The following is a 21,063-nucleotide window of genomic DNA, read 5'->3' as shown; positions in this document are numbered from 1 at the left end:
CATGATCTCCAGAAAGTATCCAATAAGGTATCTCAGATGTTTCCAGAATAATGCATAATGTTTCAGAACCAATATTATTAGAATCTAAATGGTGTAAATAATTCACAATAGCTATGTACAAGGTGGTGGTAAATTACAAACATGCAAGTTTGCAGTTTAATTGTTACATTAATTTTGAATTTTTATTTGGGACGATATGCTCAAATTATCTGTTCATTCTTTTGTAATTAATATATAGAATATACCTTATTGTACCAGATTTTTCATCGTAAAGTGACACAATGCACAAAGTAAATTTTAGTATTTAGTAAAATGTTTACATGCTTCCAGTCTATCATCAATTGGTAAAGTGGGCGAAAAGTGACTGGAGCATGATGCTGATAACATCACCCTCAATCCAACCTTCCTTGTGACGTGGCACAGCAAACCACAAAGAGCTTTGTTATTGCATGTAAAACTCTCTTCCTTTGTAAACAATTGAAGGTATTAATGATGATTACCAGTTTATGTTTCATATTTTCTTTTGATGTGTCTAAAGTTTTTTTTTTTTAACTCTAGCTTTGTCTGACATGAACGAATGCATAATCGGCAATTTTATGCACTTTTTCTCCTGACTAGATTAATTGAGATATGTGGTCAATTGATGGGAGATAAAATAAATATTAAGCATCATGCCTAATGAGGTTTCAAACCCAAGACCTCTGGCACTTTCACAGCATCACAATACTTGATTTTAAAAGAAATACTGTGAATTCAATTTTCAGGAAATTATTTACAAGTAAATATTGTAATAATTTTTGAAGGGGGTTTAACCCCAAACCCCCCTCAAATATGCCATTTATGAATACAGTACTGATTCCATTCAATATAACAATAATGTGAAATAATATCACTGTAATGTAACTGAAATGTCACAAAACTGTGCGGAAATGTATTTGTAATGTTACACTGACATGTTTCTGCAATGTTACATTGATACGTTTCTGTAATGTTGCACTGACATGTTTCTGTAACATTACGAATGTTATGTTAGATTCGCGGACATTTTTACATTGCTGAAACATACCTAAAACATCACAGTAATGTTTCGCAATGTTGCTGCAATGTTACAATGTTTCAAGAGTTACGTATCCGTAACATATCTGAAACCATGTTGTGCTGTATGGGGTCAGGTCGCATATGTGATTATTCGTTAAAGTATTTGCCTGGTAATATGAATTGCTCGTCGCGGCGAAGTGTTTAAGTCCCGCCTGCTAGAGAGTATATGTTTGCGTCACTCAACGGAGGTTATTTGTTATGTTTGGAACCACGTGAGGTCTTGTAAAAAGGAAAACGTCCGCCCACGTGAATGTAATTTCCGTTCAGACGCCTTTGTTTATGCTGGTCAAATAATGTATTGTCACCGCGCCGACCTAGTTTATTTTTAAAAAGGTGAACTTAAGTAAGGGCTGGCTAGGATTTGAGTAGCACTGGAGCAAAATCACAAATGACCTGGTTAGACAAAAATTAAGGTAAATTTAAATATGAATGCAATCATTAGGGCTTATCGTCATAAAACCTGTACATGTCATGTATCATTCTTTGTGTCGATGACCCCGTGAGGACTGAATGTGTGAATGAAAGTGAGAGCGTGAAAGAGGGGGAGATGTAGTAAACTGAATTTTGTTGATTATGAATAGAATATACTTTTTATTTTCATGTTAATTTTGGGCTATATCATTTCGTACGCATGTCGCTACCCGTGATTTTCAGGTATGCAGCTAGCCGCTTCCCGGCTACAGGTAAAGAGGTGGTAATTTGAACGTATATATGTCTTTGTTTTTATTCGATATGGCTTATCACTATGCACTGTTGGTCACCGGTTCTTATACACGAACTCAACCTGGACCGTAACGCTATTTCACTTGTCCGAGGGAGATTTTTCCGCCTCTATCAAGGTAGTGGTAGCATTTGTTTTCCCGGGCAAGGGAGGGCGTTTCACAATAAAACTCATTTTCTCACAATAACCCCTTTTATACGTCCCGATCATCTGGTCTGCATCCTCCTGTACTGTTTCAAACTCCAAAGATGTGTCACTAGAATTATAGTAATATAATAATATGATTGGATACTTTGCTTTGGTGTAACGGGAATATATTGCCTGAAGTCATAGGAGGTTTGACATCACTGCAAACTGTCCTTTGCTGCTTGTAACTTTTCCTTCCAAATTTCCTCCAATAGAATTCAAAAAGTCAACTCAATTTCGGCATAACCATAACCTTCCAAATTTTGTGAAAAACAGTTTTTGACTCGAGTATGGTGAAGGACGGAGGTGTCGAGCACCATCGAGATCCGTCGGTGACCACTAAGCAGTGCTAGTTCTGACTCATCAAAGAACAGTACCGAGTGTACGAGATATTATTGTGGACAGTGCTAAGATACCTAAGTGTGTGAGGTGACAAAAACAAGTTGACGTCCAACTTGTGGTGCTTGTTTTCAGTACCGAATGTACAAGTTTATTGTGCGGACAGTGTTATAATATACATAAGAGTGTGAGCAAGGAACTAAATGCACCAATGGATCGGTTTGACCAATGCAGAACCGGTGTTTTGATAAAGGACCACAGGACGCAAGAATAGGAGCTTCACCACGGCAGTGTCGTCCAGGAACCCATGGAGGGGGTAAGAAAACGAAATTAAACAACAGTGCGCCAGACCAGGTGGTTCAATAATCATCCCTTTTCGAAAATTTCAATCAGAAAGAACTAAAATTTGTGTACCTAAAAACTTTCATCTTTACTTATCTTTTAATCAGAATTAAACTCAAGTAAAATTGTTTCCAATCTTTTTTTGTTTTAAGTAATTATCTTTATTTGCAATGAAAACCTTGAGTGGTGTCCCACCCCTACCGACTAGCTAGCTGGAGGCGGACTGTGGTGATTGTTTCATTGGTATTTGGTTGTATCTACCGAAGGATTAGTTCTTAATCCTGAAGGCAGCGGCACCCTAATATCCGTGTATCTTCGGCAGTGACCACTGTCCGCCGATGCAATGGAAGAGACCGTTGCATCCAAGGATGTTAAATTGTACCATCGCAATACTCAAGCAACAAACTTATCCTTCAGTAAAGGGGGTTGAACCGGATATCTAGATTGTTGGTAGTAACCTATCGCAAGGTAAATTTCAATCTACTACGAAGGAATAACTGCGGACTCTAGTCTTGAGTGATAGATAATAAAGCTGCGAAGGAACTCTATTCACTGAAAATTTGTTACTCCATGAAATGCAGCTTGGAAGGACTGAACCCCTCCCCTCCACAAAATAAAATAAGGTTGCCACAGGTTAGTAGACCTCAACATCATTATTCATAATTTTAATGCTGCCATTCTTTTTTCGATAGACCAGTGATCATACTTTCTTAAATACTTTTTCATGAAACAAGAACCTTTTTATTAATAGACCATCAGTGCTCGAATTTGCATAATCATTCTCCTTCACCTACTGCATTATCTTCAAGTTGTTCCACACAAGGATCCTTCCTTCTATCCCCAACGCGAACAAGGAAATTTACAGCGAGGAATTTACCCTTCGAACACTGCAGATCAAAAAATCGTAACACATTGGAAAATAAGAAGTAGTTCGACCGAAATGTCCACAAAATGCCAAATTGTAAGAAAAATTAACTTACAAAATTACACAAAATAATGGTCACATTTAACTCATACGTTGTATACCCTGCGTGGCAGAGGATGGGATAATGGTCTTTACAGCAAAGGGATAATTTACTATGTGTCCCACCTTTAACTGAGGTTTTCGGCCCCTTTGAAGTAAAACGTAACAAGTGTAGACAATATCGGAAATTCATTTCACCTCTTATTTCAATATGAAAATAATTGGGACTCCCCTTGAAAATATTAGGTATGAAGTTACATTTTAAATATCACGTGTAAAATTAAAAGGTTACGAATTAACAATTTTGATGTTTATTGTAAAATAAGGATCGACTGGTTGAGCAACTGAATATTTCTACTGGAACATAACTGTAGACAATTGACACGCTTCACTACGTTTACGACAAACTGCGTAGATACAAAGGTATGAGATGAGGGATATTTTCCTATCGATGGACATCTGCGAGCAAGTAAGTTAATTCTGCATTTCGGAGGGGGACCCATATGATAAGTTACTGGGGCCCCTCTGGCTGAGATAATACGTCACTGCTTGTTATCGCAGACGTCGTATATGATGTTACTGCGAACCAGATTTCTGTTTCGTAAATCGATTTTTTTATAAGCGACACTATATCTGTAATTTCTGCGATTATATATAAAAACTTCAAGAGCGCATTGTGGAGCTTCTACACCTCGCCCCCCCACCCGCATTGCGGGGATTGCGGGGGGGGGGCTGCTATGGCACTGGAGCCACTACGCCTCCACCGAGTATTGAATCCGGGGTCCCTTGATTACAAGGCGACGACGTCACCACTGCCATCGGAGAGGCCCTGATAACACAAAGTGTGTAGGTTCTTGTACGAGAACAGTAACAACAGAATCCTGATTCCAAAGCGGAGAATTTATATTTTAAGTATTTTACTACATAATCTATGTTAGTTGGCCATTTTACTGTAACGAAATGAATGTACCGACGGAAACAAAAGAAACATGCAGCTTCACAGTGCATAGGCTGGTGATCTCAAAGGACGATGTGTAAGCTTTTTTTTTTCAAGTAAGGAAAGGAAAACAGTTATTCTTCAGGGTTTCGGCACATCTGCCAATGGCCAGTGGGAACGACCATTCCATTCTCGCCCTCCCTGCCGGATCGTAAAAGCAGCGAGGTCGGGTTGCTGAAACTGGGTAACGATGGTAAGAATATGGGAGGGTTTGTGAATGGGGAAAAAGGAGAATTTCTTGAAAGCGACGCCAGCGCCTCCCTCGTGTTCCCTTGGTACTGTTGTTAGAACGGAACTAACGACACCCTCGAAATTTGGATTTCTTTCAACATCCAGCCGAGGCTTGAGAGCCCGTATCAGCGTCGCTCGAAAAAAGCAGCGGACAGATGTAATTTATTCTTCCTAGTCTTACCAATATTGATTCCATTTCCCCCTTCGAAGGCAAATCCATTGCATGGAAGACCAATTGAGACTTTGCTGGAAGGAGGGTTGCTCTGTCGAAAGAAGCAGACCACAAGGTTCCCTGTCCGCTACTCTCCCCCATTCATGCAGGTCAGAGTCTGACCATAACGGACCTTTCTTTCCAGCCCCCACCGTTTATAACCCGGACATGTTTCCTGTGACAAGACAAAACTTTTTCCGAGTGTCGGAAAGAAGAAAAACACACATTGGCGAACATCGCAATACAACTTACATGTAATAGAGCTAAGGACTATTTAGGGGAGGCGGGGTGTCCACGGAGTCCGAATCTTCCACGAGAGACTTACGAAGTACTAAAATTAAATAATGTAAATATGCTTGTTTTGTTTAGCATCTGTCGCATAATCGAGAGAGATGTATTTCCGTCAAACATATTCTAAGGGAAGAATTACATTGGGGTCAAACAACTTTGGATGACTGAATCAAATAAGATTTATGCACACCACTACTTAAGTAATATGCTTAAATATTAAATTAAGAGCTTTTCTTTTCGTCAAATGGATCTAACATCCTTTTTCGTTATTCAATAAATATTTAATTCCTTATCTGTTTCACAATCACCTTGCCAGGGCAGTTGTTTTTATACAAATTGAAGCGATCTGAACTATTCAGAGCTAGATAATGAATATTCTAATGCCGTCGTTTTCCCATTCATGTAATAACAATATTAATTAATATTTTAATTATTAATTTAATTAAACAGTTATTTTAATTTGTTTTTATTAGAAGAAGAAGGTACCAACATCATAGGCGTGCGCAGACCCTCTGATAAGGGGGGGGGGGGGCAAAAGCCTTGAAAATTCAGTCAGATCGGGAAAGAGAAACCTCATTTTATCTCAGTTTTAGTTTTTTGCATTGATGTGATATATATATGTGTGTGTGTTCGCGCGCGCGCGTGTGTATATTATTTATATATATATATATATACCTAGGTATAAACATATTAATTAAATACATTACGTAATCTATTCATCCGCCCCTTAACAAACCAACAGCAAAAATTATATAGATTGTCTCTGAAATGTGAGCGCTCGTTTTCCTCCAAACCAAACTGTTATAGCAGCAACTGTCTGAATAACTTATTTGTTCTTACTTTCTCTCTGGTAATTTACAATGTATTGGAGAAAATAAATTGCGAGCGACGCGAGCAAGAAAATTTTTCGATCCAAATTTTTGAAAGTTGAAAACAGTATTGATTTAATAGGGCGCAAAAAATTTCATGGGACGGCATGGCATTCTCTTTTACAATTTTTCTCAATCAGATTGTTCGGCGCCCAGGGCTAACTCCCGCTACTTCCTAGCTACGGCTCGGAAGTTGACAAGACTGCAAGTAGTGTTGCCCACGAGACGAGACTTTGGCCTGTCTCGTCTCGTGGAAATGCTGTGAAATGCTGTCTCGTCTCGAAAATATTCGTTTGTCTCGGGACGCATGATCAATCTCGTCTCGTCTCGAATTTTTAAAAGCCTGTCCCGTCTCGTCCCGTGGCAAGAAAAGCAGGTACCGCGAGCGAAGCGAGAAAGAAAATTTTACGAAATGTATTTTTATTTGTATAAAATTTAAAGTAGAGGGGACAATTGTCCCTCTGTAACCCCCTACAAGTGATCCTGACCGTCTGGAAGAAATAATGCAAGAGGGACGTGAAAACTAATTCCGTCTTGAGTATCCTTTTGTCCTGCTACTAGTAGATTCTGCTAGTCTTCCTTTCTTTTACTTCAATGTATGCCCCCCCTATAATTGATTTCCGTCCAAGGTTGGAAAAAGGCATAAGGCAATGCCCCCTGGTCCCTTGTGGTTGCGCCATTTCCTTTTAGAGTATAATATTGTTTAATAACAGCGACAATATTGCTCTCCACTAAATTTCTAGGTGAGAGTATAATAATATAGGGGCATGGAACGTCTGGAAGAGGGCAAGGATGACCATACCTCGAAAACGAAGGTCAACCTAAAAGTATATATTTCACAAGTATAATTAGATTTCAATCATAGATGATATTATATTAACTGGGTCATATGCTATTACGAAGCGTAAGGCGGAGATTAGGGAAAGCTGGAGATTGCAGTGAAAAACCTGCCAATTAGGCAGAAAACAATGAATGAATCATAGTAATTTACATTAATTATTATGTAATGGGGACGCAGGAATGCGATAATTTCAAATTCAAGTGGTGTTTTTTGAGAAGACAGCACTAGTATCGGGGTAATATGCCCCATGAAAAAAATACCTTTCTTGTCCCTTTGTGGAAAAATCTGCGAACGTCCGTGATTAGGAGGCAATTCCCTCCCCCCCCCCCCCCGCCCGTGCGCACGCCTATGACCAACATATATGGAATAGTTTATAACATCGATTAGCAGGATATCTCTCCTGTATAGTGCTGTAAACTAGGGAAATAATGACGATGTTTTGTAGTAGTGCATAGCTATTCAGCCTGTTGCGACACATGTGCAGAACAGGCGGAAGACATTCTTTTGTGTTTTCTGCAGTTGGTGGATTATCCTAGGTGAGATGATTTTGATGTTCTTTCTTTTCTTAACGTAATAAAAACGTGTCTTACAACCTAAGGCGTCGTGCTTTGTGCTCCGCCTGAGGATGAATTATATGATGAAACTGATGAACGGACACTCACAAAGAGCATTCATGCCGGGATTCGAACTTCCGGATGTGCTAACCACTCCATCACGGAGGCCAATTTCTGTTCCATGGAGAAGAATCAGATGTGAAACACATATAAAACTATTGGTAGTTATTTTCACTACTAATCACAACTGCCGAGTGCGAGAGCTGCAACTGTATCCGTTGATTTATGTCAATGATATTAATAGTCAATGCTTTTGTCTCCTAGTGTAGGTGAATTTGCAGTGAAAATATGTTTGTTCTCTCAATGTTAACTTCACAATACAATTGGTAACATCCTCCAACTTATAAAAATTAATTTTTAAAACTCGTTCCAAAAATAGTGACATGATTTACATAGGATAATAATTGTTAACATTTAGCTTCCTAGGCATCGTATTATCATCATCGTTTGACCTTCCAACAACCAAACAGCAATCCCACAGCCACTGAACACATCCACTTACCAGATAGGCAGCAGAGTATCTGTAAATTTTTTTTGCAAGTTTGAAGACTTGTGATTTAACAATTCCTTAGTACGTATTAAATAATCAATGTCCGTTGTTGATCCATGCAGATCTGCAGCTGCCACCTCCAACCACGATTTTACGTACAACACGTTGTATTAATCTTGCGATCTTATAAAACCAGGAAATGTACTTGAACATTGCAATGGCCTTGCCCTAAGGGAAGTTTTATAATGGAAAATATTACGTAAGATAGCTTCTACTTCTTTAATTTTCGATCGCAAGGCGTCTACCGTACTATAAAAATCTGGGGCTAAAGGGAGCTTAGATCTGTTGTTGGGGTTTCATCCCCCCTAACCTCCTTGTAGCGCCGTCCCTGGCTGTATCTATTTCGTCCAATGAGTTCAAGCTAGCAAAACTGTGAATTTCAACAAGTTTTAGATAATTCTGCAGCTGTTCATAAAAACAGACGTATTTTATTAGTTTCTTGATGTGGTTCATTTTCCCATTTCAGCAAAAAAGTATTCACACTCTTTGCATACGGTGAGTAAATGGGGGGAAGGGAGAAGTTGCCCCTTAATAGTCTCACTTAGAAATTTAGTGCAGAGGAATCTAATAACCGTTCTTAAACAACATTATGCTTTTATAGAAATAAAAGTTAATACTATTTTCAAACCTACGAAAGTTCCAAGTAACTACGTAAGGAAAGGGTAGTATGTTACTTCTAGTGTTGCCCACGAGACGAGACGAGACGATACTTTGGCCTGTCTCGTCCCGTCTCGTGAAAGTGCTGTCTCGTCTCGTGTCCCGTCTCGAAAATATTCGTTTGTCCCGTCTAGTGTCCCGTCTCGAAGGGTTCTGTCCCGTCTCGTCTCGTAAAAGTGATCCGGGATATCATGCCAAAAAAAGTCAAAAGTAGCAGAAACAATATTTTTCCGGAAAGTGGGATAAAGCTCCAAATATTTTACCCATTGCGTGGTGAGAATAAATAAGGTTCGTTAATCATGAGGACATTAATGCTAAAAATGCAGTTTCTTGGTTACTGATTGCTAGGTATCTTATGAAATCGACCTTGTGGTTTCTCTCTCGCTTCCATACAACTGTCTATCCTTTTGAAATGTTTTCCCCTGGACCTTTTTTCTTTCTGAATGTCAAACTTCCGTGCACTATGAAAATTTACATTTTTTCCTTAAATTGTAAGCTTGGCGCTGGGAGCAACAAAAAAGATTTTAAATGTGTAGTACGAACACAAAAGACTATTCAAAATTGCAATAAGTTACTTAGTATATTTCAAATAGAAAGTATTTATTGTTCTTAATATTGTTAACATCTCCTTCTATGACATAAGTTTCATTAAGTGTTTCTTTGTAATATTGTGCTGTTTCTTATTTTCAGCTTACGACGCACATACTTGTTTGTTTTTCCTTTAGCCTCTAAGCCCGATACCACCACCGCTTGATAAAATTTATCCTTCGGCAGGCACACATCTAGAAATATATGTCGGGGGAGGGTGTCCGAGTCAAGTGTTTCAGAAAAAATGATAATAACATTAACATCAACAATCAAGAAAATGTTTAAATTAATACATTAATATAATTCATAGGTCTATTCACTTGAATATGCAAATTAATTAATTCTATTGTCATTATTATTATTATTACATGAAATGTTACAAAGACGGTACAAGAATAGTAATATAACAGCACGAATATTAGCTAATATCTAGCTTATGTGTAGTTAAGTACGCCAAAATGTGCATAAAAACAGCTGTCCTGGCAAGGAAATTAATGACAAAAAAGGTGATGAATTGAATATTTGCTGAATAACAAAAAAGGATGTTAAATCCAGTTGACGAAAAAAAAAGTTCCTAATTAATATTTCTGTACATAAATCTTCATTGATACTGTCATGCAAAGCCGTATGGTCGCAATAGAATCCTTGTTCGGCAGGAATAAGTAACCCTCGATTATGCTAAACAAATATATTTTTTAAGCTAGAGCAAGACCCCAGGCGGATAAAAGAAGCCGTTCCTGCAAAAGTGTCTGTTTCACGAAGCGAAGAAACGTGATAAAACCACCACGTATGGAAGGCAAACCTGCATTTATTTTATATCGCACATTTTCAGACCCGTGTCTCCTGAAGTTATAAAAATCCAAACTTCATATGACTTTTTTAGACATGCTATAGTTGAAAAGAATATGTTTAGATGCACCAAAAGTGCATCATTATCAGATTATGCATATAACGTGTTATTGGAATCAACCTATTTGTGTAACTTGGATGCCTCCCCGATGGCGTAGTAATAACGTCGAGGTCTTGTAATTAAGGGTCCTCGCTTTCGATACCCAATGGAGGCACAAATTGAATCGGATCGCACTTTAAACTGAAGGTCGGTTCGCAATTTAGCCTATTTGTAACAAGTGGACTAAAAAAATACAATATCAACGTTAAGAATATTAGAATCCACTAACTCACCCGCAGGTAAGTCAAATTTCACATATCCCTTTTCATCCTCGTTCATAGACTTCCTGCAATACTCTTGTGCATGTGTGTTGCATCCCACCAGGTGCGAGAAATGTGAAGAGATATTCTTTCCCTGTACTGCGTTATCTCTTTTTATAACAGTAAGGCTAAATTCTCGTTTTATCTGAACTTTTAAAAAACGTGCATAATACTTCTATATCTTTAAACAACCACCCTTTCTCACGTACGTGTAAAATAATCCCACTATGTCTCAGAAAACCTCTTCCTACGATCAAATGGCGGAAACAACTCTCAAGTCACAACAATTATAAAATTATGCTTAAATTTCCTATCATTTATACAAACAGTAGCACATATCACGTCCTTTGGTGCAACACTGTCAACAGCTAATGTTACTTTACTCGTCCTAATAAATTTACTTCCAACCAGTGACGGCGCCAGGGAAATGTGACGTGGGAAGAAGGGGAAGGTGGCAACACTACATACAGTATGTAACATTGTTATTCGTACACATAGAATTTCCGAGGAAAAAATATCATATCTACTAGTAAATATAATAATTTTCATATGTACCTGGAAATTAATGTTAATGAAGGTTTCACCAACAAATGTCAATAAAAATGTATGTTCAAAGTTTATAAACAGAGCATATAATTTGTGTGAAAAGAGAAAAACACGCTGTTTCATGCAACATTGTTATTCGTACAGGCAAGAATTTCAATCTTCCTCGCATACAGCGCCACCGCTATTCGGGCGATTTCGTGCAGTTTGCAACTTCGTAACAAGTTTGAACATGCAGGCGCGCTCCCCTCAAGCGGAATGCTGGGGGTAGGTATTGTTGTAGGCCTATCGTCTATCTATCAGCGTGTTCGAAATAGGCAAAGTGAAGGAACTTAGTTCCGATCTGAAGGATGTTATTATAAATTTGACCCTTAGAGGTTATTCGTTAAGAAAAATTGGACAAACGACGAATCACACTCCACAGTTCAATACATAGTAAACAAATTTAGAGAGGAAGGTTCAACACAGAATGTGCCGAGAAAATCAAAAGAGAGACGGTTGAATAAACGTGATGAACGCTTTATTTTAAAAAGAGTGCGATAAAACCCCCGACTAAATGTTCCTCAGTTACGACCGTTAGTAGAAAATGTTGCTGGCAAGATGATGTCCGATCAAACTGTCCGACGTGCCTTGTGGAAGCATGGATATCATGGCAGAATACCACGAAAGAGGCCGTATGTAAATAAGGTGAATCGCAGGAATAGACTTTCATTCGCGAAAGAGCACATCCACAAGGACCAGGACCAGGAATTTTGGGATAGTGTCATATAATCGGACGAGTCCAAAATTAATATATACGGGTCAGATCGGATAAATAGGGTCTGGAGAAAATCAAATAAAGACAATGATCACATTAACACTGTTCCAACAGTTAAACACGGTGGTGGGCCATTAAAGATTTGGGGCTGTATGTCGTCCGAAGGAATTGGTACCATCCAGTTTATTGATGGTATAATGGATGCATATGTCTTTTTGGACATATTGAAGAACAATGTAAAGCAGAGTGTCCAAAAAATGGACATGCCTCCTATCTACAGATTCCAACAAGAGAATGACAGTAAGCATAAGGCGCGAATTAACATGAATTGGCTAATATGGAATGTGCCCAAACTACTACAAACACCAGTTCAAAGTCCAGACTTAAATCCCATTGAGCATTTATGGGCAATTTTGAAGAGGCGAGTCCATAAAGCAGGCATCAAGTCCAAACAAAATTTGAAAACTGTTGTGTTAGCCGAGTGGAATAAAATAAGCTCTGAAACATGTCGGAAACTGGTTAATTCTATGAAGAACAGGTGTCAAGCAGTAATAAGCCAACGGATACGCATCAAAGTATTAGAACTGTCAGTCAATTTGCTCTGAATATACTTTTTCTTTTATATTATTAAGTGTACGAATAGAAAAGTTGTACAAAAAATGGCATGTTTCTCTTTCAGTTTCATGTAATTTATTATTGTCATTGGTTATACAGAATTTGGGTAAGATTTTATGTTCCTAATGATATTAGTTATTGAATTGTAAAGAAACAATTTCAAAAGAGTGTATTTCCTTTCATACATTAAAGCATTTTCTTTGAAAATCCGTGTGTACGAATAAGAATGTTACATACTGTATATAACATATATATATATATACATATATAATAATAGTTATAATAATAATTAGTATTATTATATTCATGTATGCTGTTTTGTGTTTGTCCCTTGTTTAAGAGTGGATGTTTACTGCCTAAATTTACTTCTTGATTACGAGCTTATCTCCATATGATTCTATTTAATAAAGGCATTAATTCTTTTTTATTCGTTAGTTGCTTTGTCTCGAGTGGCCTATTTCAGTATTGGAAGACATTCATAATTTTATAATTCATCGTCTTTCATGAGATAAAACTACTGATATAAATATTCAAGTTATAAGATAATAATATAAATGGCGAAAAAATGTGCTTCGAAGAGTTTAATTTCTTGCAAAATGAACGTGACGTTGCAAGAAATTAATCTTCTTAAGTATTAGAAACAATGAAAGTCACTTAGTGAAGTGCAATTCTCCTATAGGAGAATTCTGCTCTATGTGTTTTGGAGAACACATTGCCCACCTTTGGTACGTCCAGGACTTGACATTTCTTCTCAATATCAAGGACAGCCATATGAGGCAGTTTGCATTCAGCATCCTGTTTCGAGCAAGCCTCTTCAAAGATTTTAAGGACGAGAAGGTTCTTTCACATTCACACGCTGCATTGGAAACTGGAATTGTTACAGAGAATACAACTAGAGTGTGAACCTTGTGAAATGCCAATTTATATTTTCCTAGGATTTCAAAGAAATCCATTAAGTGGAGTACTTCAGTGCCATCTTCGTAACGAAGGAGAGTTTTGGGCAAAATATGTGTTTCACCTTTCAGGGAAATGTTATCACAGGATAAAAAAATCTGAAAAAGAAATATTCTGACCCTGGCATTACTTACTCTTGCTCTACCACTCCAAAATATGTTTTAAAACCATCCACATTCAACGCTTTTTCCCAGTTCTTAAAACTGGTTAAAACTTAAATTAATCTCGACGATTACAGGACATACATGAATGAGAAATAACCTATGCCCAGGTCAGTGCTGGAATCTTGAACGAAAGTCACACACACACATTCGTATATATACTAAAACAAATTTAGTCAAGTTGATATTATAAGCAGAAAAGTGATATCATGCAGAATACACCACTTTGAAAAGGTGAAAGTCGTCATACTCTTATAAATGAACTCTCTTATTATTCGATATTTAATTAACTTCAGTTGGGGGGCACAGGGGGGGACGAAGTGTCTGACTTGTGGCGCCCCCTGCCAACCCCCTTTGGCGTCGTCACTGCTTCCAACCCTCTAATAACTTCGCTGTTGATAGCCTCAGCTTCGAAATGGAAGCTTGCGTGTCGGCGAATAATACAAAGGACTTCTTTATCTTACAAGGGGTTCGCTGTCCTTCTTTCATTCAAAGTCTGCCGTTTTCCATTTCTCTCAGCTTTTCCTAGCAGCTGAAAAGAATCCTACATAAGTGTCCCTCGTATTATTGTTCCTGCAAAACTTCCTGTCGGGAAGCAAAGCAAATTACAGAATTTTTATTGCCCCTCCCTGGAATCAACCTTCATTCCTAGGTCTGGATTTATGGCACTTACCGCTACTGCAGGTCAACCTCGCACCTGAAGCAACGGTGTCCATTGTTCAAAGCGAAATCTCTGTCAGTGGTGAGCGGCGAAAAATAGTCTCGGAATACACCCTGGTCGTAACCAGGCAGGGTGTGAACTCCTGCCTCCCCCCCCCTGGCATTGCTGTAAGCTTCCCTCTGAAGTTTTATAAAAAATACTTCCTGAAATCTGTTTGGTGAAAATGTAGTGAAGATGTAGACAGTAGATACTACATGTATTTTGCTAAAAAACTAGGCTAAATTCACAGAATTAAAAGAACAGATACAACATTCCTTCATCTGATTTACAGAAAGGCTAATCGGGACTGGACCCACAGTTTAAAGTGGGATCCAAATCATTATATGCCTTCACCGGGTATCATACCCGGGACCCCTTGATTACAAGGCGACGACGCTATCACTTTACCATCGGGGAGTCCCCTCATAGAACAAAGTTTCCTCCTACGACAATTATACAGAACTTAATTATCTTCCTTCACTTGAAATCTATTCTATTTCAGCCTCAGTATTTCCTTATTACAATCCAAGGAATAGTATTCTCCTTAAATAAAAATAAAAGCATTGGAAATAATCTTCAAACGGACGTAAAAAATCGAATCGAACCACCTGTGGAATGCCTGAGGGAAAGAACAAGAATTTTCTCAACAAAGACATTTCCGAAATTTCCATAACATTCTAATAATTTTGCAACCCGCGCAAATAATCATCTGTTAAAATCTTGTCTTGGTTCCCTGTAAACACTGAAATCACCAAATTAGTTCTTTCCATATTTCCCGTATTTTCTCCTTATCTTTATCTCTCATCTGCTCGGAGTGGGATAATGCAAGATTATTTGTCCCTTATTATCCCCTTCTCTTAGTCTTGCTAATATCTTGGACTCCCTAATAACTTTCCCAACAACTCCTCATCAATTTGTACTGACATGTTTCCTACAATACTCGAAGGTAGAATTCTGTGTACGGTGTCAAGTGGCAGAGAAACGAAAATCGGAAGCGGAGGTAAAGCAAGAATGTGTTCTGTCACCCCTGCTCTTCACTCTCTACATATATTATATAGTGGCGTATATAGAGTGTGAACAACCCGACATCCCCAAGGTGGGAATGACAAGGGTACCGGCGCTCCTGTTCGCAGATGATATGGTTCTGATCTCGGAGACAGATGCCGACCTACAAAGGGCTCTGGACGGGTTGGAAAAATACAGCAGAGAATCCAAACTGCAAGTAAATCTCACAAAAAAAAAAATTATGGTGTTCAAAAACGGATATGTATATGGGAAAAGACGAAAGGTGGACTTTCAGTGGGCAAGAATTGGAAAGGGTAAAAATAATAAAATACTTGGGATTAGTTCTCACTATGGCAGGGACGTGGACAAGACATATGCAAACGGTACAAGGAAAGGCTGGGGCAATAACAAATGAAATAATGCGGACAGTATGGAAATTGGAGAAATACGATATACATTTTGTGGAAAAACTGTATCGTACATTATTAATAGGGTCAATAGGGTATGGGAGGGAGATATGGGGAGCAAAGGGGGGCGATGTACTAAACAGAATCCAATGCACATTTTACAAGAGAGCTTTGCATATCAGCATGGGCACTGCAAACTGCGACGTACTACGGGAACTTGGACTGGTCAAGGAGCATACGTGGGATATGTTGAGAAGAGTTAAATACTGGGCAACATTAATATCGAGAAGGAAGAACTCTGTAAAATGGCAAGCGCTGATGCAACGGGTACAAGGGGAGGAAATGGGAACGTGGGCGAAAGAGATCAAAAGCAAACTATACGAAATTGGACTGGAATGTATATGGGGGGGGGGGGGGACACGTCGACCAGGAGATATTGCAATTAGTGAAACAAAGATTAGAGGATATAGATATGCAGGAAATAATAGCGGAATGTAAAACTAAGAGATCGCTCGAACTCCAAAAAAGGGGACCGCGGGAATGGGGACAAGTAGCGTACATCAAGAAGGTGAGCATAATGGCAAGAAAGTGGTTGGCATGGATGAGGCTGGGGGGTTGGAGACACAATACAGTAAAAAAATGAGGAAGGGAGATAAATGCGTATTATGCAATGGTGATGATGGGACAGAACATTTATTCTTATGTCAGGACACGCGCGTTCTGCAGGAGAAGAAGCTACACAACATAAGCTTGGAAAGAGTGTTCGAATCAATTGTAGTGCAAAGGAGCATGGAACTATTTGGAAAAATTGGGGGTGTATTTACAAACATTTAAGGGGGAAAGAAGTGCTGTAAAGAGACGGGATAAGGAAGAGGAATAAGTGCTGATTTACCAGAACTGCTATGTTAACATCTATACGGAATATAACGGATAGTGTAGTCTGTAGGGAATCATAGTTATGTAATAAGAATAGATGTAGTGCGCACAGCCGATGGCTCGCACACGAGATGAGCAATAAATACTTATACAATGTTTTTCCTATTTCCTAATAACATTCACTTCTGTACACCCTTTGATGTAAAAATTAAATAATAATAATAAACCCTATCCGTCGGTCCGTTTATCTTTCCAACCTATAGAGCTTAGACTATGTTTACAAGATAAATCTCGGACTTGAGATACTCCACGATGTTTTGGCCCCTCCTTCCACCTTCTCTACCTGCCCTTTAACATGATGTTATTTAGAATTGTTTTAGTATCTGGAGTGCCATCGTAACATAAAATTATTAACCTGAAATAAATTGAAAAGAAAATGGGTAGTAACGCTGTGTTTCGAAAAAGTATTGAAAATATGTTTAGGTATTCAATGCATTCATTACTCTCTCTAGAATAGTCTTCTTTTGACTTAATACACGCTTATCAACGTTTCTAATTTAAATACTTTATTACAAGCAAACAAGTATTTGAAACTGATTAAATATTTTGCTTTTATTTTTTCGAGACATTCGAGACGAGACGAGACTTTTCAAAAGCCGTCCCGTCCCGCCCGTCTCGTGTCTCGTCGAGACGGGCGAAAACGAGACGAGACAGGCATTCCGTCTCGTTCCGTCTCGAATTTCAAAAGGTTTGTCCCGTCCCGTGAGCAACACTAGTTACTTCCTATGTTATTGGACTCTCCCACTAGCAAATTTCTTATTAACACCTCCACATATTTTATTCTTTAGTTGTATTATCTGTATGTGTCTGCAGAATAAATTGCCCATATATTGCACATGAATAAATTATGTGTAGTTCTTTTGAATTTGCGGTACTAAACCACGTTTATACGTACATTAGTCTTTGAACGACAGAGATGGAAAATAAAGCGCCAGCAGAGAACAATGGTGCCATTGAAGTTGAAATTCATCTAATAAAGTGATTTTAGGTGGGTTGGGACACACACGACCCTGTTTTATTCCCATCAATGTAATAAAAACAGTGAGATGGAATGAGGGCTTTATTTCGTCAGCTAAACTTTTATCAAGGCCCTTGCTCCCCATAATCGGAGCATCTGAGCACGCCTAAAATTCCTTATACAGAAATAGTGTTATTTGTCGTATATCCAGAAAGTTGATTGATTTGCTTTATTTTACTTCGCTTTTTGTGCCACTTTTGGCCAATTTGCGAAGATGGGGATGAGTGATGATATGAATAAATTGATGAATGGACACTCACAAACACCCGCGGCTAAGCCGGAATTCGAACCCGGGACGCCTGGCGTCGTAGCGCGATGTGCTAACCACCCCCCCACGGTGGCCGGCCCAGAAATTTGAAAGTGAATGAAATTTTTATGGTGTGTTTTGTATGGTCATTATGAATAGTAAGTCTGTCATATTATTCCACTAAATAATGCCTTTGGAAAAGAAAAAAACAACATATAATTAATGTATTTTATTTTACATAAGACCTATGCCTAAAAGTATTTTTGTATATGATGACACAGAACTATCTTATGTTGTGATTTCTTTGGGTCTGACTGTAATATATATATATGTATATATGTGTGTGTAATTGGTGATAAAATAACGCAGTAAAGTATTAAGTAAATATATTTTATCCCCCTACTTACAAATCATTAAAGGAGTCAAATTCGAAATTAAATTGAACGGACGTTCAAAATGTTTAAAAATAGCACTATTTCCATCAAGTATTTTTTACCATTGACCCTCAGAAATATCTCAAACTGACAATGAACGTTCATTGAACTTATTTATGATCGACAGCTAAAAAGTCATTCATTTGCGTGACTGGTTGATAATCCACCACCAGATAGAATTTACACAATATTTGCCTAAAAACTTTGGGTAAAGTCACCTTCCCCCTAAACAAAATCCCTTGATAATGGACTTTTGTGTTCTCACAAAAAAAAAAGTTATAATTATGCACAATTTTTCTTTTGTAGGCAAACCTTTTGTAAAGGTGTACTTCAGTCTGTGCAACCAGCCCTTCCCATTTGTGAACAATATACTGGGGAAATCCCCCGTCCTTCACTGTTGTCATTGCACTACAACCCCCTCGTGATTTACTATTAGGATATCGCATAGTGAAGAACTGTTTAAAGCATCGCCCAAACCATTGATTCTCCCCCAAAACCTTTCCCTGCGTTCTTTTTTCTTTCCCTAGAAAAAACAACTAGAGATCAACTGGGAAGGCGGTCGTCTGCTACCTTCGCGCAGAGCGTTGCCACATCCGCGGCCGCGTGGATATGCGATGTATTTCGCACGCACCGCAATGAAACGATGAACAAAATCTTTGAGCCAAAATGAAAAAAAAGAAATTTCGTTTGACATTAAGCGAACAAATCTAAGCATTATTGTCTCCATAGATACTACAATTATAAACATACAAATGAATTCTCAAAACAGAAATGAATAGGATAAGAATGCGGCAACTGAACATACATTCCTGCAATTTTACTCAGATTCAGAAGATTCATTTTCACCCTCAGTGTCTTCGGAGTCGGAGTCCTGGAGGTTGATAACGAAGGGCTACATGATGCTGTCTCGAGAGATTTCACGGTGATAATCCTCTTCTTGCAGACGTTCTGCATGTTGCACACATTTATCCCAGGCAGAAACCGACACGTTTGCTACAGCCTCGTGCTTCAACTTTTCGACATCAGCCATTTTCAAAGTGCTGTTCTTTTCTTCAACGTAAGATTTCACTTGCGCCCAGATTAATTCGATGGGGTTGTATTGGCAATGGTACGGGGGCAGACGCACAACTTGGTGGCCGAATCCTCTTGCAAGTGTATCCACTTCGTATGATTTCGACGTCGGCTTGTGATTCCTCACCAAAAGTAAAAGCTCTGCTCTGGTTTGCGAAGATGCATGGGGAATATTGTGTTTTTCCAGCCACGATATTATTTCTGCTTTCCTGGTATTTGTTGTTGGGTTCTTATTTAACTCTACAGAGTGTACGCTGGCATTATCCATAACTATAGTGGAATTTGGAGGAAGGTTCGGAATTAATTTTTCTTCAAACCACTGCTTAAAAACAGCACCAGTCATTTCATTGTGGTAATCGGTAGATGTGCTTTTCGATTTTGCTCTGAAAATCAATTTGCAATCGGGAAGGAAGCCGGTGGAGCTAACGTGGAAAACAATCAGACGCCCCCCTATCCTACAGGAACTTTTAGGCCACTCGTACCATCGTTCATTTGCCAACATGTTTTTCGTGTGTGATTCTGGTTAACTCACGTTTCATCGAGGTAGAAAACAGGTGATTTTTCTTCTTGTTTGATGCAATGCATCTTTCGCAAGAATGCAGCTCTCGCAGCTACGATGTCCGTCCTTTCCATTAACATCTTCCGTCCATCATTGCATTTTCTATATTTAAACCCCATGCTCTTTAGAATACGCAGCATAGACCACCGGCTTCCAACAAATTTACATTGCGCCTTCATTTTCTTTGCGAGTTTCAATGATGTAGGAAATTCACCATTTCTGTACATGTTGAAAACTTCCCTGCGTAATATGCTCTTATCGAAATCATCAATATCGCTAACAGGCTTTTCGCGGCGAGGATTTTTGCCTGGTGATCGAAATACAGCACTCCCACTTGCACGAACAGATTTTTTCCCCTCGCTCACAATTCTCTGCACTGAACGCAAACTTACCCCGCACGCCGCGGCAGTCCTTTCTTGAGGTCTGGCAACATGGCACTCAGCTTCGCCCTCCACAATCGTTTTCTGCTCGGCCTCGATTTTAAAGTAATTGTACACGTTGTACACGATCTCACGTGCTTGCTTGTGTAAAACACAACGCTTCCTATTCTCAGCTTCCATTGTGCACACAGATATGCCAAATATTGCTACTCCAATAGCCACAACCAAAACAGTAAATCACAGTGTTCAAAAGTCCGCGCGCGGAAAGACAGTTGCAGATTCGACCGTACTGGCTCCAAGTCAGCGTTGCCAGCCTCGCACGGGAAACAAACGCTGCTCACTGAATTTATTCTGTAGGCTACTGGAAAGGGTAGTAGAATTTCACGCTTATCAGACATTTTATTATTTGCGTTTGTAATAATAATAATAATAACAAAATAAGGAATAATAACACCAAACACTTATTTCGCTGTTATGGTTCTGTTTACCAGAAAATATTTAGATCGAAATGAATTCTTGGAGTGTTACACGTATATTATTTTCTAATAAGTGCTGTAACTTTCCAGTT

General features: G+C 38.7%; 1 protein-coding gene and 1 long non-coding RNA gene across 4 annotated transcripts in view; both read right to left on the bottom strand.

The window, feature by feature from the left end:
- LOC145989781 (uncharacterized) overlaps nucleotides 1-21,063 on the bottom strand; it is a 543,271-nt gene that overhangs the window by 466,072 nt on the left and 56,136 nt on the right. The gene's annotated exons all lie outside the window — the stretch shown is intronic.
- On the bottom strand, nucleotides 19,378-19,899 carry LOC145990396 (uncharacterized). The gene has a single exon (XM_083126091.1). It carries the CDS (start codon nucleotides 19,897-19,899, stop codon nucleotides 19,378-19,380), a length of 522 nt encoding a protein of 173 aa, XP_082982217.1.

The sequence above is a fragment of the Lepisma saccharinum genome, chromosome 7, assembly GCF_977018435.1.
Source record: "Lepisma saccharinum chromosome 7, izLepSacc3.1, whole genome shotgun sequence".
NCBI classification, from domain to species: Eukaryota; Metazoa; Arthropoda; class Insecta; order Zygentoma; family Lepismatidae; genus Lepisma; species Lepisma saccharinum.
This window is presented reverse-complemented; position numbering and strand designations above follow the sequence as displayed.